Raw genomic sequence first — 22,780 nt, 5'->3', positions numbered from 1 at the left:
TGCCTTCATTTCATAGATTATTTTATTTGACATTTTGCCAGTTTTGTTCAGGTCCTTTTTTCTTGTTGTTGTTTTTTGTGTGGCCTATTTCGCTATAGAAAGAAAGAATATACTTTATAATCAAATTTCTTGCGACCCACGTGCTTTTCTTGATTATCCTTCATCAGGAACCCTCGAAACCAATATTTAAAAGACTAGGATGAACAACAATCGAAACAGTTGAGGAGCTTTATAAACCAATGAGCACCTAAAATAATAGCTAAATTCATTTATGGTGAACTTTAATTGATTTAAATACAATGTTGTCAATATAAAAAACATTAGTCTTATGGTGTGTCTAAGTTTAAAAAAAAATATTCAGGAAAACAAACAAGGAGGAAACAATTTTTTTTCTATTCAAACGATGAAAATGAATATATTCTGCCTAACAAGGTGCAGGGAAGAACTGTTTAACCGAACATTTATCTTTACAAAACACCATAAAATCAAAAACACCATATACTAGTAATCTGTTATAAACATTTTTCACGACACGTTTTGCGTAGCTTGCGTCTAAACAAGTAAAAATATAAACGTGTTTATTTCCACAATATTTCAGTTAATACTTGTCTCTTACAAATAAGGGGACGACCATTTGATCTCGGGTGATTGGAAGGTGATTACAGGATGGTTTTGAAATTAATATCGGTGGGTAAAAACTGCAAATAAACAGCCTTGGAAAAAAGGGATGAAAAAATAATCTTCGACAAATCAAGCAAATAGCAGTTGTGTATAAAAGTGAAAACAAGAATTTGAAAATGACGTAAATCCGCAAAAAATCCTCTTGATCCCACGAATATCAAATGGTCGTCCTGTAAGAAATACTTCATATGAAATGCTGAAACGAAAAAATGTAATCTATTTGGAAAATAAAGCACCGGACACTTATAACACATTTCATTTCTGAATAAAAAATTTCAAACATAAATAAGGATACTAATTCTACGGTTATGTTTACAGATTAACATCATCTTTTAGGAACTCTCCTGGTTTAAGGTAATCGTCACTTTGTGGTCGTTCATTAGAGACTGGTCCTGAATGTGAATAGTCATTGTTGGGTCTGTTTGGTTGAATATTTTGAGCTGATATAGGTGTTAAATAATCCTCACTTGGTGGTCTTTCTGATTTATGGTTGATGTATCCAACATTTCCGTTTTGTCGTAATTCGACATTTCCTATTTCATCATAGCTAGGCGGAACTGCATCTATGTAACCACCATTATCATTTCCTATCATTGCGGCCTCGTCAATCTCTTCATAAACTTCCTCCTCTATGATAGTGTGTCTAGGACTTCCGCCGTATGGATTTATTTCGGTAAAAGGTCTTTCAGGATGCCTTACCAACCCCCCTGAATGCGATCTGTTATATCATAAAATAGATATGTACATACATTATGTAAAGATTATAAACTAGTAGCATTTTGTTTTGGTATGTTTGTGTTCTGCAGATCATTATTACTGTTAAAATTGTCTGTCTCTATTTCTGTTATTATTTTTTGCCAAAAACACATTGAAGATGAAGAGTAAAAATTTCTTTAAGGAGTTGATAGACAAAATATACATTGTTGATATATTTGTAGATCTTGTCCGGCTGATGTTTATCGATTTTTATCGTTTATATCTATCTATTTTAGTTTTCGAAATAATAGGCAAAACCGCAAAAATATGATAAGGGCAGTAAATTTGCGGAGTGAACTGACGATGTTGATCATTATCGCTATTCAGATTTTTATCAACATATTGTAGTATAGGCAAAAACACCTAAACTCAAAATAATTGAAAAACAAAAATGTTAAAAATTGTAATTAAAAGGCATTAACTCCAACAAGAAGTCAACTAACGATTTCTTAAATGTTTGACTTATTCGTTGATTTTGTCTTGCTGATCATTTTGCATGTACAGTTTCTCTCTATCCATGATAAGAGACATAGATTTAAAAAAATATGTACAATTCGTCAGTAAATGGCAATATATCATATAAAAATTCGTCTGAAAGTGTTAATGATGAGATGACAGTTGGTTCACCTCAACAATCTGAACATTTCTGACAATGTCAGATTTTGCTATTCATAGTAGTTTTCAAGATAATAGACAAAACTTAAATTTCACCCCTATGTTATATTTCTTGTTTTGAGTGTGTCATTCATAGTATTTTATGTGTGTTCATTAGACAAATATTATGAAGTAGTTGTACAAAATTTACTTGTACCAATCTAGTTTTTACATGTTAGTGATTTTTTTCATTGTTAAAGTTGATCAGTTATTTGTTAGTGAATCACTAAAATGTTTTTTTAAAAATCAAATACTAAACATACCAAACATTTTCCTCGCATAATGCTTTTATAGTAATCAATATTTTTTGTAAGTATACGGCATTACATTGACCTATAATGGTTTACTTTTTTAAATTGTTATTTGGATTGAGAGTTGTCTAAATTGGCACTCATACCACATCTTCCTATATCTATTAAATAAAATGTTTCTTACCTTTTGTGTATGCAGATACCTACTATTACAGCTCCCACTAATAAAACACCACAAGGAACACCAATAGCAATAGGCAGTAATTCTATGTATAAATTAAAGATTAAAATTTTTTCTATTATAGCAATAAGATGTGATTAAGCGGAAACCGAGTTATGTTTAAGATAAGGAAATTTACGAAAGAGACAATTATAATTAAACACTGCGAGATCTATATAAAATTTACATAATTTGTGAGGCATGTAAGTAACTTGTTGGTCATTAACTCGGATCACAGGAAAGAAGGAAAGCTTAAAAAAAAGTTCAATAAAGTTATTTTGTATTATTAGTTTTACCTAAGTAAATAGCAGGGGAATACCAGTGGTACACTATTGTTCAATTTCGTTCATGATAAATAGCGTATTCATATTTAAGTGTAAAAAGAGATCCCTTACCTATGACGCCTCCCGTAGCAGATATCCCAGGTACTTCTTTTTCTGTTGTTGAAGATGTTGTTGATGCACCACTAGTTGTTATAGGTGCTATCGTACTTGTGACGTCTGATTTGACACAATCTGGATAATATAATGGTTCAAATCATGTAAAAACCGTTCACCGTTAACGTTGTAGACACATTTTACCATTGCCAACTCGTACTATATTTTTAGAGTAAATAACAGTAAAAACAATCATAGACGACAAACCATTTGAAGTGTGATCGACCCAAAATTTAAACGTGATGAACATTAGTAAATTATTTGATTAAACTCACAGCTCTTAACAATTGATTGATGCAGGATGTATATGTTCAAACTCTATATGTACATTAAAACTAAGGGTAACACATTGATAAATACTATATCTGACTGTTGTTAGAGGAAAACTTTTATGTTGTTACTCGTCTTATATCAATAATTGTACCTATTACATTCCTGTTTTGATTCTTTAACTATTTCAATTTTTGTACCTTATACAGCTGTAACCCTACAACGCGTAACGTAACTGATCGGCATCGTGCTAATACATGTATGTACCCCAGCATGTATTATATACCATTATATACAAGATATCACTGTTTGATTTTCACATACGACAATAAAACTGGAACCAATCATCAAAGCAAAATCAAAATGCAAATTTATCAAATCCGAACATTTACTTCACTTAATCCCACAAGACAATCAGCATTAGAAAAATAGTAAAATGTTACAACGTGTTCTCTATATGGAATTTAAATTGTATATCTTTTAATTATTTCATTTTCGGTCTAATTAATGTTTAGTAAATGTAAACTTACTTTGCTGACTACATGTATCCGTATATACTATTTTAAAATAGTCGAGAGCTATTATGGAATACGGATTCTCAGATCTGTATGCATTAAATGTTATCTGTAATAGAAATGGAAAACTAGACAGCTTGATATCGATGCTCCGTACAAACATTCAGCATAAAACAATTATCGTATCAGTATAAGGAGGTAATGAATCACTTCTATAGGTAGACAATTAATAAAACTTGTAATGAGCGACATATAATTAGCTCAGTTTTTTTTTCGTCAAGGCTGCCTTTTTTTACCTTCCTTCAAATTTGTTGGTATACTTTAAGACGATGATAACAATTGGATTGTGAATGAACTTAAAAAACTTTATTTAAAATTTTATATCAAGATATCTTGAACGAAAGAATTAAATTATAGGGTGTGATACACAGCAAATTGTTCTTTTTTTATAATCCAAACTCATCTTCTTCGGGAGATTGGTTTGCAGAAATAAAATCACAAAGCAGTGATTTATAGTTGTTTTTCCCAATCATTTTAAATACCTCCCATGTCTAGTGTTTCAGTGATTACGAGTGGATTTTGTGAATTTTGATACCAAACTAAACACTCTAAATGTTTACCAATTATGTATTTTGATTTTATATAAAACAGGCTAAAGAGTTAACCAATCATATATTTAAAATATGCCGATGTAAAATCACATCATTTGTATTTATTGTTGTGGTTTTTTACCTTTCCTGACAGACCTGTTACATCTATCACACCACAGTGCCATTCTTGACTTTGGTTGCCACTTTTGTTAAATATCTGATCTCCAACAGTAACATTTAGTTGTTGTATATGTATACCATACATATGATACCAGAATGTAAAGCATATTTTACCATTCGAAGTTGTTGCAGGGTGAAATTGCTCACTTTCTAAACTAGCTATTGGTGCATTGTCATCTTTGTTGATATCACTTGTGTGTATATAAAAAGCTAAAATATTGTAAATGGAATAAGTGGGTTTTTTTTCTATCTTTTTTTTTAAGAAAAGTTTCTTCTCGTATCAACATATTGTTATATGCACTGGTTTTATCTTTGATCAGTTGTTCAGTTAACGATCCGAATGTATAACATTATTGGACCCGACTTTGTTTATCGAATTCACTTAATTGTTTGATTGATTCATTGTCCAATTGTGTATATATCTCCCAACTGATACAATTTTCCCGGCTTGTATTTCCTATCATCATTTCCTTGATAGAGGATTGCTTCTCACATGGAAGATATTAAAGCAAGAGTTCCAAATGGTGAAACTGAAATCATCTCTTCGTAAATTTTAACGGGCGCCATCACTAGATGGTTGAACGTTATGGAATATCCGTTTCACCAATGATATGGAATATGTTCCTTATGTCGTAACTACAACCCCGTTCCCATTTCACGAATGTGACCTACCGAATAATACTATTTACCGGGTTTGTAATTAGATGAACAACCCGATGGGTGCCATATGTGAAGCAGGATCTGCTTTCCCTTCCGGACTACCTGAGATCACCCCTAGATTTTGTGGGGTTTGTGTTGCTTAGTCTTTTGTTTTCTATGTTTTATCTTGTGTACTATTATTTGTCTGTCGATCATTTCTTTTTTTCAGTCATGGCGTTGTCAGTTTATTTTCGATCTGTGAGTTTGAATGACCCTCTGGTATCTTTCGTCCCTCTTTGAAGTATAATACACAAGCAAATGAAACAATGGTTGTTATATGATATGAGACAGGGAAACAATGGCCATTTACACTTCAGTCAATTGTTTATATGTGCGAAAAACGCTTAAGAAGACGTATTTATATATTTGCTTTATAGTGTCAATTTAAAGGATTACGTAGTAAGACCAAAAGCAAATTTGAAAAAAAAGAAAATTCTTTATCTTGTATGTAAAGGTGTTTGCTAAAAAAATGAAAATATTCTGACCTTTTTGTTTTATATAAAATACGATTTTGCATTTTCAGATTTCACATAGCAAATTAAATAGACTTGGGAGAAAACAAGAAACACCTATTTGACTATTCTGATTGAAAAATAACACATCTCACGTGCAACAAAAAGTAGAAAATAATCTGAAGTTGACCTAGGATTGTCAATTGTGTGTGTGTGGTTGGGTGTGTTGGAAAAAATCGAGTAAAAGATTTGTTTGTACTTTTCAAAAATCAAGTCTATGGTTTCAGTTCTGTAGCTGCTATGATTTGCAATGAAATTTATAACTGGTTATATGTGTCCAGTAATATACCGATTTCAAATTCAAAATGATATAACATTTATATTGCAACTGTCATTTATTTGTAAATAAAAAAGTTTGGCGTATTTCACTGGGGTAAAGTTGATGATCGTAACTGCATTCACGGTCATCCCAAGATGTCGGATGAAAAATTAGGTCAGTATCTGTATTGTCTGTTACAGTGTTTCTATATCATTTTCTTTACAAAGTATACATTGATATGATGTAAATTTATAACAGATTAACAAAAATCGCCAAGATGTCCGTAAATCATTATCAAAATATTTTCAAGATGACCGTAACATAAAACAAGGATAACCGCGATTGGTAAACAGATGATCGTAACTTGTAAAAGATGACCGTGATTTGTAAAGATTGACTGTAATTTATAAAGAATGATCGTAACTTTTAAAAAATGGAAAACAACACGTTTTATAATTTATTGCGTCCGAAGCGCTTTTCTGGATTTACCTTCATCAGGAACGCTCAAAGCCAAACATTTGAAATCCGAAGATGTATAAGTACCGAAAATCGTTGAAGAGCTTTATGTCAAAAATACCTAAAATAAATAGCCAAATTCATCTAAAGCCAACTTTGCCTGAGGGAGTTGAAACCTTAGTTTCATAATTTTAAATGATGACCCTCAATTCTAAGAATATCCGTATTTGTATTCATAGCTTTTTGTTGTGTTTGTCTCAATAGGGGCTTAGTTAGCGGATATAACCATGTTTCATCAATTTATTTTTAACTATATGCCGTATTTTGAGTTTATGACAATGATAGTAAATTGCAAAGTTCTCGTAAACAATGAAATATTTATTGATAACGACTTAAAATTTTAATACAAATTGACAGAGACACGACGAAAATTTAAAGAAACAAGAATGTGTCCCTCTGAGGTGTCTCTAGTACATGCCTCATCTACACTATAATTTTCTATGTTCAGTGGACCGTTAAAATGGGGAAAAACTGTTATTTGGCATTATGATTAGAAAGATCATATCATAGAAAACATGTGTACTAAGTTTCAAGTTTATTGGAATTCAACGTCATCAAAAACCTCCTCGACCAAAAACTTGAACCTGAGGTGGAACAGACGGACGAACGAGCAGACGAACGGACGAACAAACGAACGGACGCACAGACCAGAAAACATAATGCCCATGAATATAAAAAAACACTAATAAAACATATGAATATCCGGGAATCGAGCCTGTGTGTATGGTTCCAGAGGAAGCAGATTAAAATTTTAGTTTGTCTTTATATAACATTGCTGTATATACAAATTGACAAGGTTCCCCTCAGTGGTTGATCCAAAGGGGGGGTCCGGGAGTCCCTTTTTATTTACCAATCAGTGCATTTGAATGGGGACACATAGTTTGAAACCCCTTTACCCTTAGTTGGGACCCCCTTTTTTGAAAATGGCTTAATCCGCCCCTGCCCCTTGTGATACGCTATACGCACAAGACTATTTTAAGGATCTATTCTGCTGGAGCTCGCCTTCACTAGTTTGGTCGTAGTATTTTAAAAACAGGTTCTGTTATTTTACTTGCAAGACAAAATAGTAGACAAATCAAAGACGATATAATATCAATGTGTGTACATCCATTGGCATCTTTAAAAAAGTGCATTTATTATATATGTCATTACAAGGAATTCCAGAAATAAAAAAAAAATCTTTTGGCTTTTAGTTGGAGGCTGTGCAGCACACTTTTTTTTATTATTATACTTGTAAGGTGTCATTTAATCGCGCTTTTGTTGCATGTTTTCCCCACTTTTTCATGTGTATGTCTTGTTGTATGTTCATTTTAAAAATGATACCCTCTACCGGAAAAAAAAAGATATATATGGTGAACTTTGTATTTAAAGCACGTCACATTTTCTTCTACTTATAGGACAAAACTCTCATATAAATACGTTTTATATCAACAACATTAATCATTTGAAACAAAAAAAAGTAGTTATACAAATACGGATATTTCTGAGAATTGACGATCATTCTTTAAAAGTTACGGTCATCATTTACAAATTACGGTCATCCTTTACAAATTACGGTCATCTTTTAACCAATTACGGTCCACCCTTGGTATAAATTGCTGATTCTGTTACGGTCATCACTTTTGTGATATACGGTCAACTTAGCGATTTTTTTTAATCGAATTTCCTGTTTCATGCACATTTCTCGGAAGTAATTTGTGATTTCCGTGTGAATCTTTTATAAATTTACACCGTATCAATGTCTCCTTTGTAAAGAAAATGATATAGAAATACTGTAACAGACAACACAGATACTGACCTATTTTTTCATCTTGGGATGACCATGAATGCAGCTACGGTCATCAGCTTTACCCCAGTGGTATTTACTGTCATCGAATTGGTTAAAAGTATTACTTTTATTTTCAATGTTATCAATTTTTCTGGCGACCCGCCCACTCTGACGTTGTGTATTGATACGTCAACACGTCTGCACGTTGTTATTGTTAATGTAAATAGTATAAAAAGTTCTTTGAGCCTAATGTTTTATAGAAATTTATTTATGATGAATGGCAATAATTTATTTTGACTTAGTTGAACCATAAAATTAATTTTTGACTCTTCACATTTTACATAATCAGCTTTGCGGATTGGATCATTCAATGTGAAGGGTAAAAAATTAGTTGTATGGTTCAATACATTCAAAAAAAAAATAATAGCCATTCCTTAAATTCTTATATCTACCCATTTCTACAAGAAGAAATGAAGGCAACATTAGTATATCGGTGTTCAAGTCATAAATCGATTGAGAAAAAACGAATCCGGGTTCCAAAACAAAACCGAGGGAAACAAATCAACAATAGTAGGAAAACAAAGGAACAACAGGAACACAGAAGTGCAACAAATACAAACGCCAACACACATAGAAACGAACTAGTTGTTTATAACTGCCATATTCCCGACTTGGTACTATAAGGTAGAAAAAAGTTAACAGATTTCAGAAGCACTAGAGGTAAATAATCAAAGCTAAAATAAAAACAATTATTAGAATATTTTTTTTAAATCTTGTACATATATGCACCTAATACAGCCTCCCTTATTAATAAAAAAAAATTAAAAAAATAGCCCAAACTAAGCTGTTTAAAGTTTGGATATAAATAGTATAGCTTGTGTGCAATAGCCTTTTTGTACATGCAATTATCATGTATGACCTGATTTATTTAGATTCTCAATATAAAATAAGTTTTCAAAATGAACCAAAGTTTCTTCTAGAATTTCTTCTTCAAATTTAAGGATATGAAAGATTGCATGTCATGTACAAAAAAATAGACAAATACATTTCAGATACGGTTATCATCATAAAAAAATGTACGTTCTGGTACATGGGAATAATTTTTCTTTTACGAATTATATTTTTAAACATATTTTGATATCAGTGGTTATATCATGTCTACAAAATGCAGCTCCACTTTGCATACCATACCATAGGTTGGAAAGGGAGTATGCAAATATTGATATCATAACATATTGATACATGTCTTTTTATTTGTTCTTGAGATATAGACTATACAATTAGCATAAAGCTTGTGATTCATGAAGTTATAAACAGTTTGTATCCAGAATAGTGATGATGTTTATCTAGACTAGCAATTTCTGATTCAAGATTTAGAAATAAATGTATAATACTGCGATTCTCAAAACAAGTAAAAGTAATGCAGATGGTTCATAATGAGTGGCTATTAGTACAGTTGTTGTAATTGTTATTTTTATTCTAAACAAACCACTTCTAACGGATTCTTTTCTCAGTCATTTTTTCCGTTTATTTAAAAGTCCAAATTATTTCGTCGAATTCATTAATTTTAATTTGTTTGATTGCTTTAAAAGAACACAGATATCTTATACTGCCAATATCTTGAATGAAATTTCATTTATTGCGAATGCATTTTAAAGTTAAGATATTTGACTAGAACTTGTATTATAATGTATTGTTTTATAGTCTCTCATACCTCTTTTTAATAAAGAGTGGTGGCTCTTGTTGTTTAAGGTGAGATAGCTTTCAATGCATGTTCACCGATTTGACTCAAAATCTCATATTCGACTTAAAAAGACAACAGCAGTATACTAGTTCAAAAGTTATAACATACTAAAACGTATATCAAAAAAGGCTACAACAAACTATTTACGATGCATTAACTTGAAGTTATGTATCAATAATTTGTACATGTATTTTAGTCAAGACTCTATAGAAGTACCCATCGAGGTGACCTTTAGAAGACTGACAACGGTTATATAACCCGATAGAAACATAAACATAGATATAAATAGATAGGGAACTCGTGAAATTGGATTTTTCTAGGTCTGTTTGATTTTATATTATAGATTAAAACAATATGTTAATAATCGGTTTCAGTATAAGAATGAGTATTTGTAGATCGAATCAGTCAACCAAATGGTTTACTCTTGTTTCACTTTCAATGTTGACATTTTTTTATTTTTTTTTACTAGCTAAACACGGCAGTCTTGTTCATACGTGACCAATCTCTGGCTAAGAGGTTCAATTGAAGTTCATATAAATATGAAATAAAGGAGGTCGAATTATGCAGGCAAACAATTCATCAGCAATGTTTCTTTGCTTATTTTATTGACCTTTTCAACAGCGAATTTTTCAATGATTTTCACTATTTCACTTTCATTAATGATTGAAACAAAAGAAAATCTAATTTATATTTTTCTATATCTCGCAGCTAGTGCCCCTTTAAGGTAGCACAATACACTCACTCCCAATCAGACAACTGATGTAATTCATTTCATCCTTCTTTATATCTTATAAATGAGGTACCAAAAGAAAGAAGAAAGATTAATCTTTCAAATTGTGATAATTTCATTATGACATTATTATTATGTAATTAGTCGCTATATTGTGATGTCCACACTTGAATGAATTTAGCGTTTTTGTTCTTCATAGCATCCCAAAATATCTTATAGATTCTTGTACTACACAGCTTGACCTCCAAAACTGTGTCTCAGATTTCAAAAAACATCAATAGAACAAAGGAGTAGGTCCGGTAAGGACCGATTTTGGCCTCAAATTTCAGGTTCATCTGACGAAAGATTTTGACCACTTTTTAAACACTTAAGTGTCTATTTCATTTGAATTAATTAATTTATGGGAAAGATTTTAACTGATTTAAACATTTAAAACGATCCGATTCAAGCTCAAATATGAAAAATCTACCAAATATGCCGAAAAATGTCACTTTTCAGATGGTTTTTGGAAAAAAATGGAAGTGGCCGCATCCGTGTTCATCCTCAACCTTTATATATGTTATGTATAACCATCAAATACAACTTACATTTCAAAATTGAGGATGAACACGAATGCGGCCACTTTCGTTTTACACGAAAACCGTCTAAAATTTAACTAAAATGCTAGAATTGGGAAGATTTCAGTAATTTAGCATGACTTGATGGTGCTAGTACCGGATATATGTGCATTGTATTGTCAAAAACAGCCCATATTTATGTAGCAGAAGCATTCTACTGTCCAATAAATTACTAAAAGTTTACATTTTAACATTTTCGTAAAACTGCTATATTTTTGGACCAAAAAGGGGTTTTACTGAACCTACTCCTTTTATACCCAATTGAATTTAGTGGTCTCTAATGAATTGATGTTGCGAACGTCATTGAAGATTTATGAGAGAATGAAATACAAAAGGAAAAATCTGAGATCAAACTGTGTTGTGCAAGAATCTATAAAAAAAAAAAAAGAGGATGCTATGAAGAACAAAGAAGCTAATTTCATTCAAGTATGGACATCACAGAATGGCAACTAATTACATAACAATTAATTATGTAATAATTATGTTATAATGAAATTATCACAATTTGAAAGATTAATCCTTCTGCTTTCTTTTGGTAGCTCATTTATAAAATTTAAAGAAAGATGAGTTAAATTACATCAGTTTAAAGATGTCTGATTGGGGATAAAAAATCTTTGTATTGTGCTACCTTAACTTGATTATTACAAGATTGTTTATTGTAACGAGTGGTGAGACTTTCATACAGTATTTGTCTTGTCATAGATGTCCTGTATAAACCGTTTAAACAGTTTGTAGCCATAGAAAACATAACACGACTAGATTTATAGTAATTGTGGTTTTTTTTAAATATAATAAGTAAGTTAAAGTATTTTTTTAACTTACTATACTGCAGTAAATACTTTTAAACATGTGTTTATCTTTAATCCTTTCAATTATTTCAATTATTTAGGATGATATACCTCCATCTTTTGCCTTTATTGGTCCGGTGCTTCCAGGGTGATATGCATATCGATATCGTGTCCAATTTGTTGAAGATACTATATTCCATTCACAAAAGTCCGTTTCAAAACTACAGCCTAATTCTCCTATAATATAGTTAAAATATTTAGATTATATCTGTTGTTGATGAAAATTATTGGCTTCTTTTATATAAATGAACTAAAATGTTATGTTGATTACATAACATTGTTAACATTTTTCATCTTATGTTACATCAAGCATATTATTACCAATTATATTATGATGCGAACATCGATTATAGTTAAGAAACCAACAAAGATCAAAATAGCGCTACTCACCAATATGAACAACGGCATAAATGCCACCATTATTACACAAAACAGTAAAAAATATAACAACTGGAACAGTATTTGTCTTCATATTCTGGCACACTTAAACTTCCGGGTACATTGACATATTTTTTGTGTATTTAAATCACACTTACCTGTCAGTATACATTAAAGGTTTATTAAGAATTCACAATTTCCTTGTATATTTATAGATTCTGTTTGTGAAAGGAGTAGGTCCAGTAAGACCCCTTTTTGGCCCCAAAATATAGCAGTTTTACAAAATTGTTAAAATGTAAACTTTTAGTTATTTATTGGACAGTCGAATGCTTCTGCTACATAAATATGGGCTGTTTTTGACAATACAATGCACATATATCGGGTACACGGTGGGTATGGTTGTCCTGCGAGAGAACGTTCTGTGCTGGTGATTTGGTCCTGTCAGGTGCTGGTGGGTCCTGATTCTGTGCTGGTGGGTTTGTTTACATTGTATCAGAACGGCAATAAAACGACTGTTTTGTTGCTTAATTTTTCTCTGATGCGTCATAAGTACCATGCAAAGTATATTACAACAATATTATATTGCAAAAGTCGTGCAAGTTCGTTAAACGGAATTGTCCTGACGCTGTGCTGGTGATAAGAAAAACGGTCCTGGTTCTGTGCTCCTATGTCCTGGTTCTGTGCTTTTATATTTTAGTTAAAAGTGGCATATATTCAAGATCATTGATGCTGTACTGTTATTGACTTATATATGTCTAATTAACTGTTGTCTGCTTTCTTGAAATTGACATTGTTGTGAATCTGTTTACTGTTATTATGAGAGAGAAAATACCCCTATTTTTTTATATTTTTTTAAAATAACTGTAATCTTATTTATTGGCCTGTTAATGGAACCCTTCTTGCCCCCTTTTAAGATAAGAAAATATGTTTACGATTTTCGGGATTACGATCATTTTGCAAGATCACCAAAATACGTTGTAATTTATACAATACAATATAAAGTAGATGATGTGGTATGTTTGTTGTTAATGGACAAATTTCCATAAGAAACCAAAGGAAGTATGTGTTAACAACCATACGTCATCGTACGACCTTCAACAATAACCCATAAAATAAAAATGTAAAAGGTTTTGCATAAAAATGGAGAGCAAAAATATAGAACAAAGGACTTAATGAGCGTTTGAATCATATGTCTTTAGCAGCTTAAACGCACTTGTTTGTGAACAATTTAGTACTGACTATAAGAATGGCAATAGTATTGCGGGTTTGTTTGTTTGGTTTTTTTTGGAGGGGGGATGGGGGGTAAGTTAGAGCGAGGTTACAGTGAAAGTTTTAAGCTTGGAATAGTTTCCCGTAAGATTTAAAAGTTGTATTTTAAAAGAAAAATGTATCTTATAGCTATTAAGAATCACTTGCTGCATCTGTAAGATTTTTTCAACATAATGTTTTTGTCTGAACGGTTATCAGGTAATTTTTTTTCGAAAGTTCGATTTAGTAAAAAAAGAGAATTTGGTGAAAATAAAATCACTATTTTTGTAGAAAATTCACAAACCTTTGTACAGAGATTTTTGTTATGTTTAGCATGGGATCAACACAAGGGTACATTATCCTTAAAAATCTATTTACAAGTATTTGAAACTACCGTTTGCTTTGTTAATTGTGCCTTCAATTTCAAAAATTAAAATATCTTGTAGCTTCATACTACCATTTGAGTATAAAACAAGTATATAAGTTTAAAAAAGAAATTCTTAGATTAAACACCTACATTTAACTTTAAAAGGTCATAACAGTTTAAAACAATACAAATCTACACACACAAAAAACTGGCTTAATTTCAACTGGTTATCAACCTGAATCGCTATAAGATCATATATAAGCTCACCTGTGTCGAGGGGTCGTGTGAGGTTCATGTATTGTCTTGGCGTCCGCAATTAGAAAAAGATCTTTTCTGAAATTACTTGACCAAATGTTATCAAATGATTTTTCAAAAGTGAATCTAGGAAAAACGATATTTATCAACAAACATGACCACTGTCTGTTAAAATGTATTCGAGTTTTTAGTTACAGCCGATTTCATTGAGTATGTAGGCAAAGGTAATATCTTTGGTTAGCTTGCTTGTTAGCTAAACCGTGAAGTCATTGTTAGGTAAGGTATACTACCCTCCTTTCGAAGTAGCCTGGTCCTACAGACAGAAAGATGTGTCATTTGTCGGACTAGTCTACTCTTAAAGTAGGGTAGTTTACATAACCTAAAAATGACTTTTCTGTTCAGCAAGCAAGATAACCAAAGATATTCCCTTTGTCTACACACTCATTGAAATCGGCTTTAATATTGCAAAAGTTCAAGCAATTAGGGCAAAACTTACCGAGTAAAAAAAATCAAAAGGCCAATGTCTATATACCTTGCACATTTCAGAAAATTCAGATCAGATAACGAAACAGGGTCAACAACAACATTTATAAGCAATTTAAGATTTTGACCCTCACAGTTTTCATTCACCACAAATATTCTCGTTACAACGAATCATTTTAAATACAAATATACCAGTTGCAGCCTTTTGTTTATCTATTAATATATGTATACGGATAAAGTTATGAAAGGCAGCAGGGTCACCAGGGTGAGGAGTCCATGTCATCTGAAATCAATGCTAAGCATAGATCTAGAAAGCGACAGATAATCATGACATTAAAAAAACTCTCTTCTTTTCGACTTTTTTCGAACAAATTGACACATAAAATGAATTATATAGTATTGTGGAATTTTTAACTTGTGTTCAATTCATTGTTTACACCTTTAACTAGGATAACAATCCTGTCAAGTATGAGCTGGGTAAATTATTTCAGATAAGAAGATGGAAATGTGAAAGTTTCCGTGTGTCAGGTGCAACAGCATACGAACAGCTAACATGCCTCGTCAGGGTGGAACCTAAAAAAAACACGAAAATTTGATTTAAAACGTTTATTCGTTCCAACAAAGTTATTGAGATTTTGTTGAGTTTTTAACCATCTATGACCCGACAATTGTTCGTTCAAAGTTCACATTTAGGATTTTGTATATTTTTATAAATGTTAGCTTTTTATTATTATTCCGAGTCCTGATTGCGTGTTAATAATTTATTAGTTTATTGTATTTTACGCTATTCAAAAGTTACTTGTATTTTACACTTAACTATAATCCTTTCATTCAGATTAATTATCAAAGATTTATATCCGTCTTTAAGATAAAAGGTTCTGTAACAAAGAACATAGATAATTTGACACTAAGTGATAACTGCCGAAAGCCATTCTTGACAAACTTATACGAAGCATGTTTTTAATCCGTAATCCCCGCTTTCGGCAAAACGCGAATTAATATTATTTAATAAAAAGATATTTGATTGGTCCATTTTCTGCATGTCAATCAGTCTTTTAAATTTGTATTTTATATTTGTTTTTATGTTGTTATTCAGTTATGTTTTAATATTAGAAATATATGGATGTGAAATAAATATGAAAACTTTCCAGCGACTTGGACTTTATCTCAACTACCGCTAGTTTCCCCCAGAAACTAATTAATATGACAGAAGTGACAAACAACCTGGTCACATGTGGTGGATTAATACCCGTGATCTCAGATGTGTACCTCAAACGCCAAGCGAGTGACAAAATGTAATTTTAATATTAACAATATTTCGTTATAAGTGCTATTGACAAAATTTTGGCGAGAAATGAAACGACGGAAGAAGAGAAAAATGTGTTTTTCGTTTACATTGGACATATTCCTATCATAACTATGCTTAACTTTTAATTATATAACTTCTAGATCTGTACAACTAATTTCAAAATGGACCCTACTAAATTATTAGCTAAATTCAAAGGTGACTTTACCGAAAACCCAAGTCGTTGGTGGAAATTATTTGAAAACTTCGTTTCGTTATATTACGATGAATCTAAATTTTGTAATGCATTTCCACTATTTCTAGAAGAAAACGCACAAATATGGTTTAATGGATTACCGGAAGATTTAACAGATACTCGTGAAAATTTAAAATGCGAATTTCTGAAGAAGTACCAAATTTCATACGGACAGAACTTTCAAAAACTTTCGGACTTTATAGATTTAAAACAAAAAGAGACAGAATCTGTTGCAGAATTTATTAACCGAGTTAACGCTTTGTCTGAAGACCAAGATGTGGGACAACAATTCAAATTGACGAAACTGCAGTATAGATGTAAACCAGAACTTGTTACACTTATGTCCCTAGGTAAATGGCCGGAAACAGTCGAAGAGGCAGAAGTGCGCTTGCGGTCAGTAGAAGCAAACTCTAACTATTTAGAAAAATGTGAGAAGAAGGAAACCGAAGACAAATTTATGTCAGAACTGAAACCTAAAATAGATATGATGTTTCAACAAATTAGTGCCGTTCACAGCAATACAATAAAACAACTTACAACCAGCCCTACAATGGTGGAGCCACTTATTTATTCGGATGCTGATCGCAAGGCCCAAGTTGAACAACGTACAAGAACGCCAAGACGACAACGCAGACGTAACCCATGCCACAGATGCGGTGAGTGTGACCATATACCATCTCAATGTCGCTTTATCAGAATAAAATGTAATAAATGCAAATCCATAGGCCACAAAGCAAACATGTGTAGATCAAAACCAAAACATTTTTCGGCGCAACCATCAAAATTCATTTCGGCAACAGGTTTAAATAACACAAAAGCATCAAATTTAATTAAAATTCGGGTTGCAAATCATTTTGGTATGGCTATGGTTGATTCTGGAGCTACTATTAGCGCAATTTCGGCAGATTTTTATTATGCAAATTTGCACAAGAAGGTTACACTTAAAAAGGCATCTCTTCTTGCAACTGGAGCAAGCGGAGCATCTTTAAGAGGAATAGGAACAATTGATGTCCCTATAGAAATAGGTCGTTTAACAATGCAACAAACTTTTCATATTTTTGAAAATTTTACACATTCTATTATTCTGGGTTTAGATTTTTAGACAATCAAAAAGCACGGCTTAATTTTGATGACAAAACCCTTGTTCTACAGTCTGGTATTACTGAAGTTCCCCTTACTAATGGTGATAACAATGACAATAGCATATGCTTTATTTCTTTAGTTAACGATGAAGTAATTCCCAGTAGGTCAGAAGTCATTATCCCCGTTCAAACTGTTGACAAAAGTATAATATCTAAATTAGGTATTATTGAACCGAACCCAGCCTTGGTTGGTAAACAGAATATTGTAGGTGCCACATGTCTAGTACAAATAAGAAACAATAAAACATTTTTACAACTTCTTAATCCTACAAATGCCAAAGTACGGTTATCAAAACACACAAATATAGGCAAGTTCAGTGAAATTATAGAGAACTCGATTTCAAGTGAAATCACTGATGACACAATAGAAATAAATTCAATAGATAAGGGTACACAAAATAATTACAATGAAGCAAAGTACATCGAAATAGCTAAAAGTTTAAATATTGATTTTTCTGACTCTGATTTAACAACAGAACAAAAACAAAAACTAATGGTAATGTTAGGTACAAATAGGGACGTTTTTGCTTTGAATTTATCCGAACTTGGTTGTACAGATCTCCATCCCCATCGTATTGAAACAGGCGACGCACAACCTGTAAGACAAAGGTTCTACAGACAATCACCAGCCGTTAAAGGAGAAGCCAGCAAACATGTAGAAGAGATGTTAAAATACGATATCATAGAACCGTCACAAAGTGAATGGGCCAGTCCCATTTGTTTAGTCCAAAAGAAGAGTCCAAAGTCAGCATCGTCAACACCCAACACGCCCCAGTATAGGTTTTGCGTTGATTTTCGTCTCCTGAATACTTTGACGACTAAAAAAGTACACCCGATTGTTCAAATGGACGATATTGTTGATATGTTAGGCGAGGCGAAGGCGAAATTCTATAGTACCGTCGATATGTTTAATGGATTCCATCAAATAAAGCTTGATCCAGAAACGAAACACAAAACCGCTTTCACATGTCACGAAGGAATCTTCGAGTTTAACCGACTACCATTCGGCCTTTCTAACAGTCCGCACACTTTTCAATTAGTCATGTCCGAAGCCTTACGTGGAATAAACTGGAAAAGTGCACTAGTTTACATGGATGATGTACTCGTTTTTTCAAGAACATTTGAAGAGCATCTGCAACACCTTACGATTCTATTCCAAAAGCTACGGGAAACCAATCTAAAACTTAAACCTACAAAATGTACTTTCGCTGCAAAAGAAGTTAAGTTTTTAGGCCACGTTTTGTCCAAAGATGGAATAGCTGTTGACACAGCCAAGACAGATGCAGTAAAAACATTTCCAGTTCCCCAAAATACAACAGATGTCAGAGCATTTTTAGGACTTGCAAATTACTACAGGAAATTCGTAAAAGGTTTTTCTGAAATTGCTAACCCGTTACACAGACAGCTTGTGAAAGGAGCTAAATTTATTTGGGACAAGAGCTGCCAACAGTCATTCGAAGAGATAAAGAAACTTTTAATCTCATCTCCAATACTCGCGTTTCCAGACTTTTCAAAAGATTTTCTACTCTACACGGACGCTTCACAGATCGCTATTGGTTACATACTTGGACAAAAAGATCATAAAGGCAGAGAACAAGTTATTGCTTATGGTGGACGATCATTACGAGGAGCTGAAAAGAACTACTGTATCAGGGATCTTGAATATTTAGCTTTGGTTGAAGGAGTTAAACAATATCATGTTTATTTGGCTAGCCGAAAATTCACAATATATACAGATCACGAAGCACTTCTACACACTCAGAAGCTTACGAAGGACAAAATCACAGGCCGACTTGCAAGATGGGCTATGTTTCTACAGAGCTATGACTATGAAATAATTTACAAAAAGGGAACGGCTAATGGTAACGCTGATGCGTTAAGTAGAAGACCATATGATACCGAAATAGCGACTATTACAACAGCTACAGTCGAATCGTCAACACAGACAGAAGCCACTTTCATCGAGTTAGACCCATATGCGTCCATTTGCGAAATAACAACAAGTCCAAAAGAAAAAGTCGTAAATGATCAACGGACAGATGAAAATTTCAAAGATGTCATCAAGTACATATTAGATAAAGAACTTCCAGACAAGACCAGACAAGCGAGAAAAACGGTTATTGAATCCCAAGATTATGTCATAGACGATGACGTATTATATCATTTATACTACCCGAAAGGAAAAGGTCACAGAGCGGATAGAATAGTCAAACGGTTAGCAGTACCCTTAACTCTACGAGACGATATCCTGAAGTCATACCATGATAGTTTACTTGGTGGACACGGTGGCATTGAAAGAACTTATCATACCATAAGATATAAGTACTATTGGCCTGGTATGTACAGTGACATTCAGCAATACGTACAGACGTGTATACAGTGTCAAAGAGCTAAGCCGGATGCGCACAAACGTCCGACACCTTTACAGCCTCTTCCAATCCTAGACGTATTCAGAAGGGTTCATATGGACATTTTAGGACCATTTAGAAAGAGTCCAGATGGGTATTCACATGTGTTACTTGTCGTAGACTCGTTTTCGAAATATGTAGAAATCTTTCCTATGAAGAATACAGGTGCAAAAGACGTAGCCAACATATTTTACAACCAATGGATATGCCGTTATTCCGCGCCAGATGCAATTCTTACAGATAAAGGTCAAAACTTCATGTCTAATATATTAAAAGAGGTTTGCAATATATTCGAGATCAAAAAGATGAGAACCAGTAGCTACAGACCTCAAACAAATAGTACTTGCGAGAGGAACAATAAAACAATAGCAGAGAAACTTCGTACATACATCGCCGCTAACCAATTAGATTGGCCAGATAAATTGTCCAGTATTGCTCATGCAATGAACACAAGCGTATGTACAGAATCTACACAGTATACCCCGTATTACATGGTGTTTAGTAGAGAATGCAGAACGCCGATTGATACAGTTTTGACAGTACCCACAAATGTTGGACCAGACGCAAGACTGTTCATCGATGGACTACATAGCAATGTCTTATTAGCCAGAGAGATAGCTAAAGAAAATTCGCTTGAAGCACAGCAGAAATACAAGGCGCAGCATGATAAAAATGCGAGAGAGGCAACTTTTAAAATTAGACAAAAAGTTTGGATGGATACAAAGACTACGCCAGTTGGATACTCAAGAAAACTTTGTAACAAATGGCAAGGTCCATATTACATAACTGAGGTAACCGGAAAGAATACATACAAACTACGGCGCTGTTCAGACGATGTACCAATCAAAGGACCTGTTAACGCAAACAGGTTAAAACAATATCACGATCCTCAAGATAGGCCTACAAACAATGTAGATGTTCCAACTGACGACGAAATGTCGGACGATGAAAATGAAGAGGAAAATGCCCAGGATGCCGACGAAATTGTTCAAACCGATATACAGCCAGAGAACGAAAAACAACGAAATACCGATGATATCCGAACTAACGATGATTCAGATCTGTATCTAGTAGAACGGATAGTAAAAGCAAAACGTATAAACAATAAAATGCATTATTACATAAAATGGTTAGGTTTCGGTAGCACAAGTAATTCATGGGAACCCGAAGAAAACATTCCTCCAGAATTAAGACACGAATTTAAAGTTCGTATGGATCAGACTAAACGTATAAAAGCACGTAAAACAAAGAGATAGAAATTACCCCCCCCCCCCTTTCCACTTTATTCTTCTGTAGAATTATACATTACAATTACACATCATTTTTCAAGTTAAATAGCAAAAGTTAACTTACATACTGTACAATGTACAAGCCCGTTTTTTTTTACATCGCATTTGGATAGATATTTACATAATCAAGTATTTCAGTTTTTCATATTTTTTACCCTCAAACGGTAATGTTAATAGTATAACAACATTTAAATTTATATTGGGTTGTCATAGTATGTTTGTCGTAAATTTGGACCTAGTGTTTTTTTACACAAGTTAATGGTCGTATAATCAGACAAACATCAGTGACAGTTCATACATCAAGTAACTGCAATTTTTACAAAATTGGTGTTATTTTCATGTTCTAACAATGGTATAACGGGTACAGTCGTACCAAACTTTTGGCATTTCTTTCGACCCCTTTCGATCATGACTTGGACTCGTCACCCAATTCGTGTTCAAAGGAGTTTCAATATAGGAGTGACGATCCTATGCTGAAACGATCAAACCTTGAAAAATACTTTTAACTGCTTTTTGCATTTAAAGAAACCATTGTTAAACTTCTATTTTATTTCAAAACATGCATTTTTTTGAAACAACACCACGACACAAATTCATTCGCATATACTAGAGTATAAAAAGGAACTTCTTTATTCAGACAATAGAGTGTCTTAAAATTTCCATCAGAACCTGTTTAGTTTTAAAACACACAGCATGTTTACAATCAGAAAGATTTTTACACTTGAGTTTTATACTTATTTCGTTCTTATGTTCTATTTTTCTAGTATTCTCAATTTGAAGTTCAACAGTTGACCCCCCCCCCCCCCCCCTTATTTCTTACCAGCATTTTTGTATCCGTAGCCAAGTTGTCATAAGATTTTTAGATGATTATGTTGACATTTTATTCACTGCAAATATATATTTTTTAGCTTTACAATCAGTATTGCGATGTTCCATACAATGCCTTTTCAAGTATCGAAATGATCTACACTTTGTGTTTTTGTTTACAATAAATATCGAGTATAAGCGACATTTTGATAAATGGTTACATTCACATAGATGTATTCAATGTATTAGTACAAAGATGTGTACATAAATATATATAGTGCTACAGAACTAGTTCGGACAAATGTTCCTGAAACTTAAAATATGTAGTAACAAAGTTCAGATTAAAGAGAATCTCCGTGATATTCTTAGTGTTCATTCCAGGCGGCGAAATAGAGTTGGTGATGAAAACACATTTATTTGACAAATCAAGGACTTATTGCAATGACAATGTTTATATACATATTAATGATTTATTTTATATTCCCATATAGATTCAAGTATCGAATTTCTGTGAGAGAGACACAGTGTTCATTTGTTATTTGCATGGTGGCAAATATTACAGACTGTTCGTTTTATACATATTGATTCATGATTTATTCGTGTTGGTATTTAGAC

At 32.7% G+C, this 22,780-nt stretch overlaps 1 protein-coding gene across 1 annotated transcript; it reads right to left on the bottom strand.

Annotated features, from left to right (window-relative positions):
* Window positions 1–264: 264 nt before the first annotated feature.
* Window positions 265–12,773, bottom strand: LOC139481495 (neuropilin-1-like). Its single transcript, XM_071264872.1, has 7 exons — window positions 12,638–12,773; window positions 12,299–12,424; window positions 4,517–4,764; window positions 3,800–3,893; window positions 2,958–3,077; window positions 2,527–2,608; window positions 265–1,399 (listed from the first exon to the last, which is right to left on the bottom strand). Exons 1-7 carry the CDS (start codon window positions 12,717–12,719, stop codon window positions 994–996), a joined length of 1,158 nt encoding a protein of 385 aa, XP_071120973.1. The 5' UTR covers window positions 12,720–12,773; the 3' UTR covers window positions 265–993.
* Window positions 12,774–22,780: the final 10,007 nt, after the last annotated feature.

The sequence above is a fragment of the Mytilus edulis genome, chromosome 1, assembly GCF_963676685.1.
Source record: "Mytilus edulis chromosome 1, xbMytEdul2.2, whole genome shotgun sequence".
In the NCBI taxonomy this organism is placed as follows: domain Eukaryota; kingdom Metazoa; phylum Mollusca; class Bivalvia; order Mytilida; family Mytilidae; genus Mytilus; species Mytilus edulis.
This window is presented reverse-complemented; position numbering and strand designations above follow the sequence as displayed.

What these genes read in the sequence shown, in the direction of transcription:
- LOC139481495 (XM_071264872.1), bottom strand. Translation starts at nt 12,719, where the DNA reads ATGAAGACAAATACTGTTCCAGTTGTTATATTTTTTACTGTTTTGTGT. An exon ending in AATAAAGGCAAAAGATGGAG is followed by an intron (nt 4,765 to 12,298) that starts GTATATCATCCT and finishes ACAATATTTTAG; the next exon opens with CTTTTTATATACACACAAGT. An exon ending in GGTATCTGCATACACAAAAG is followed by an intron (nt 1,400 to 2,526) that starts GTAAGAAACATT and finishes ATGATATAACAG; the next exon opens with ATCGCATTCAGGGGGGTTGG.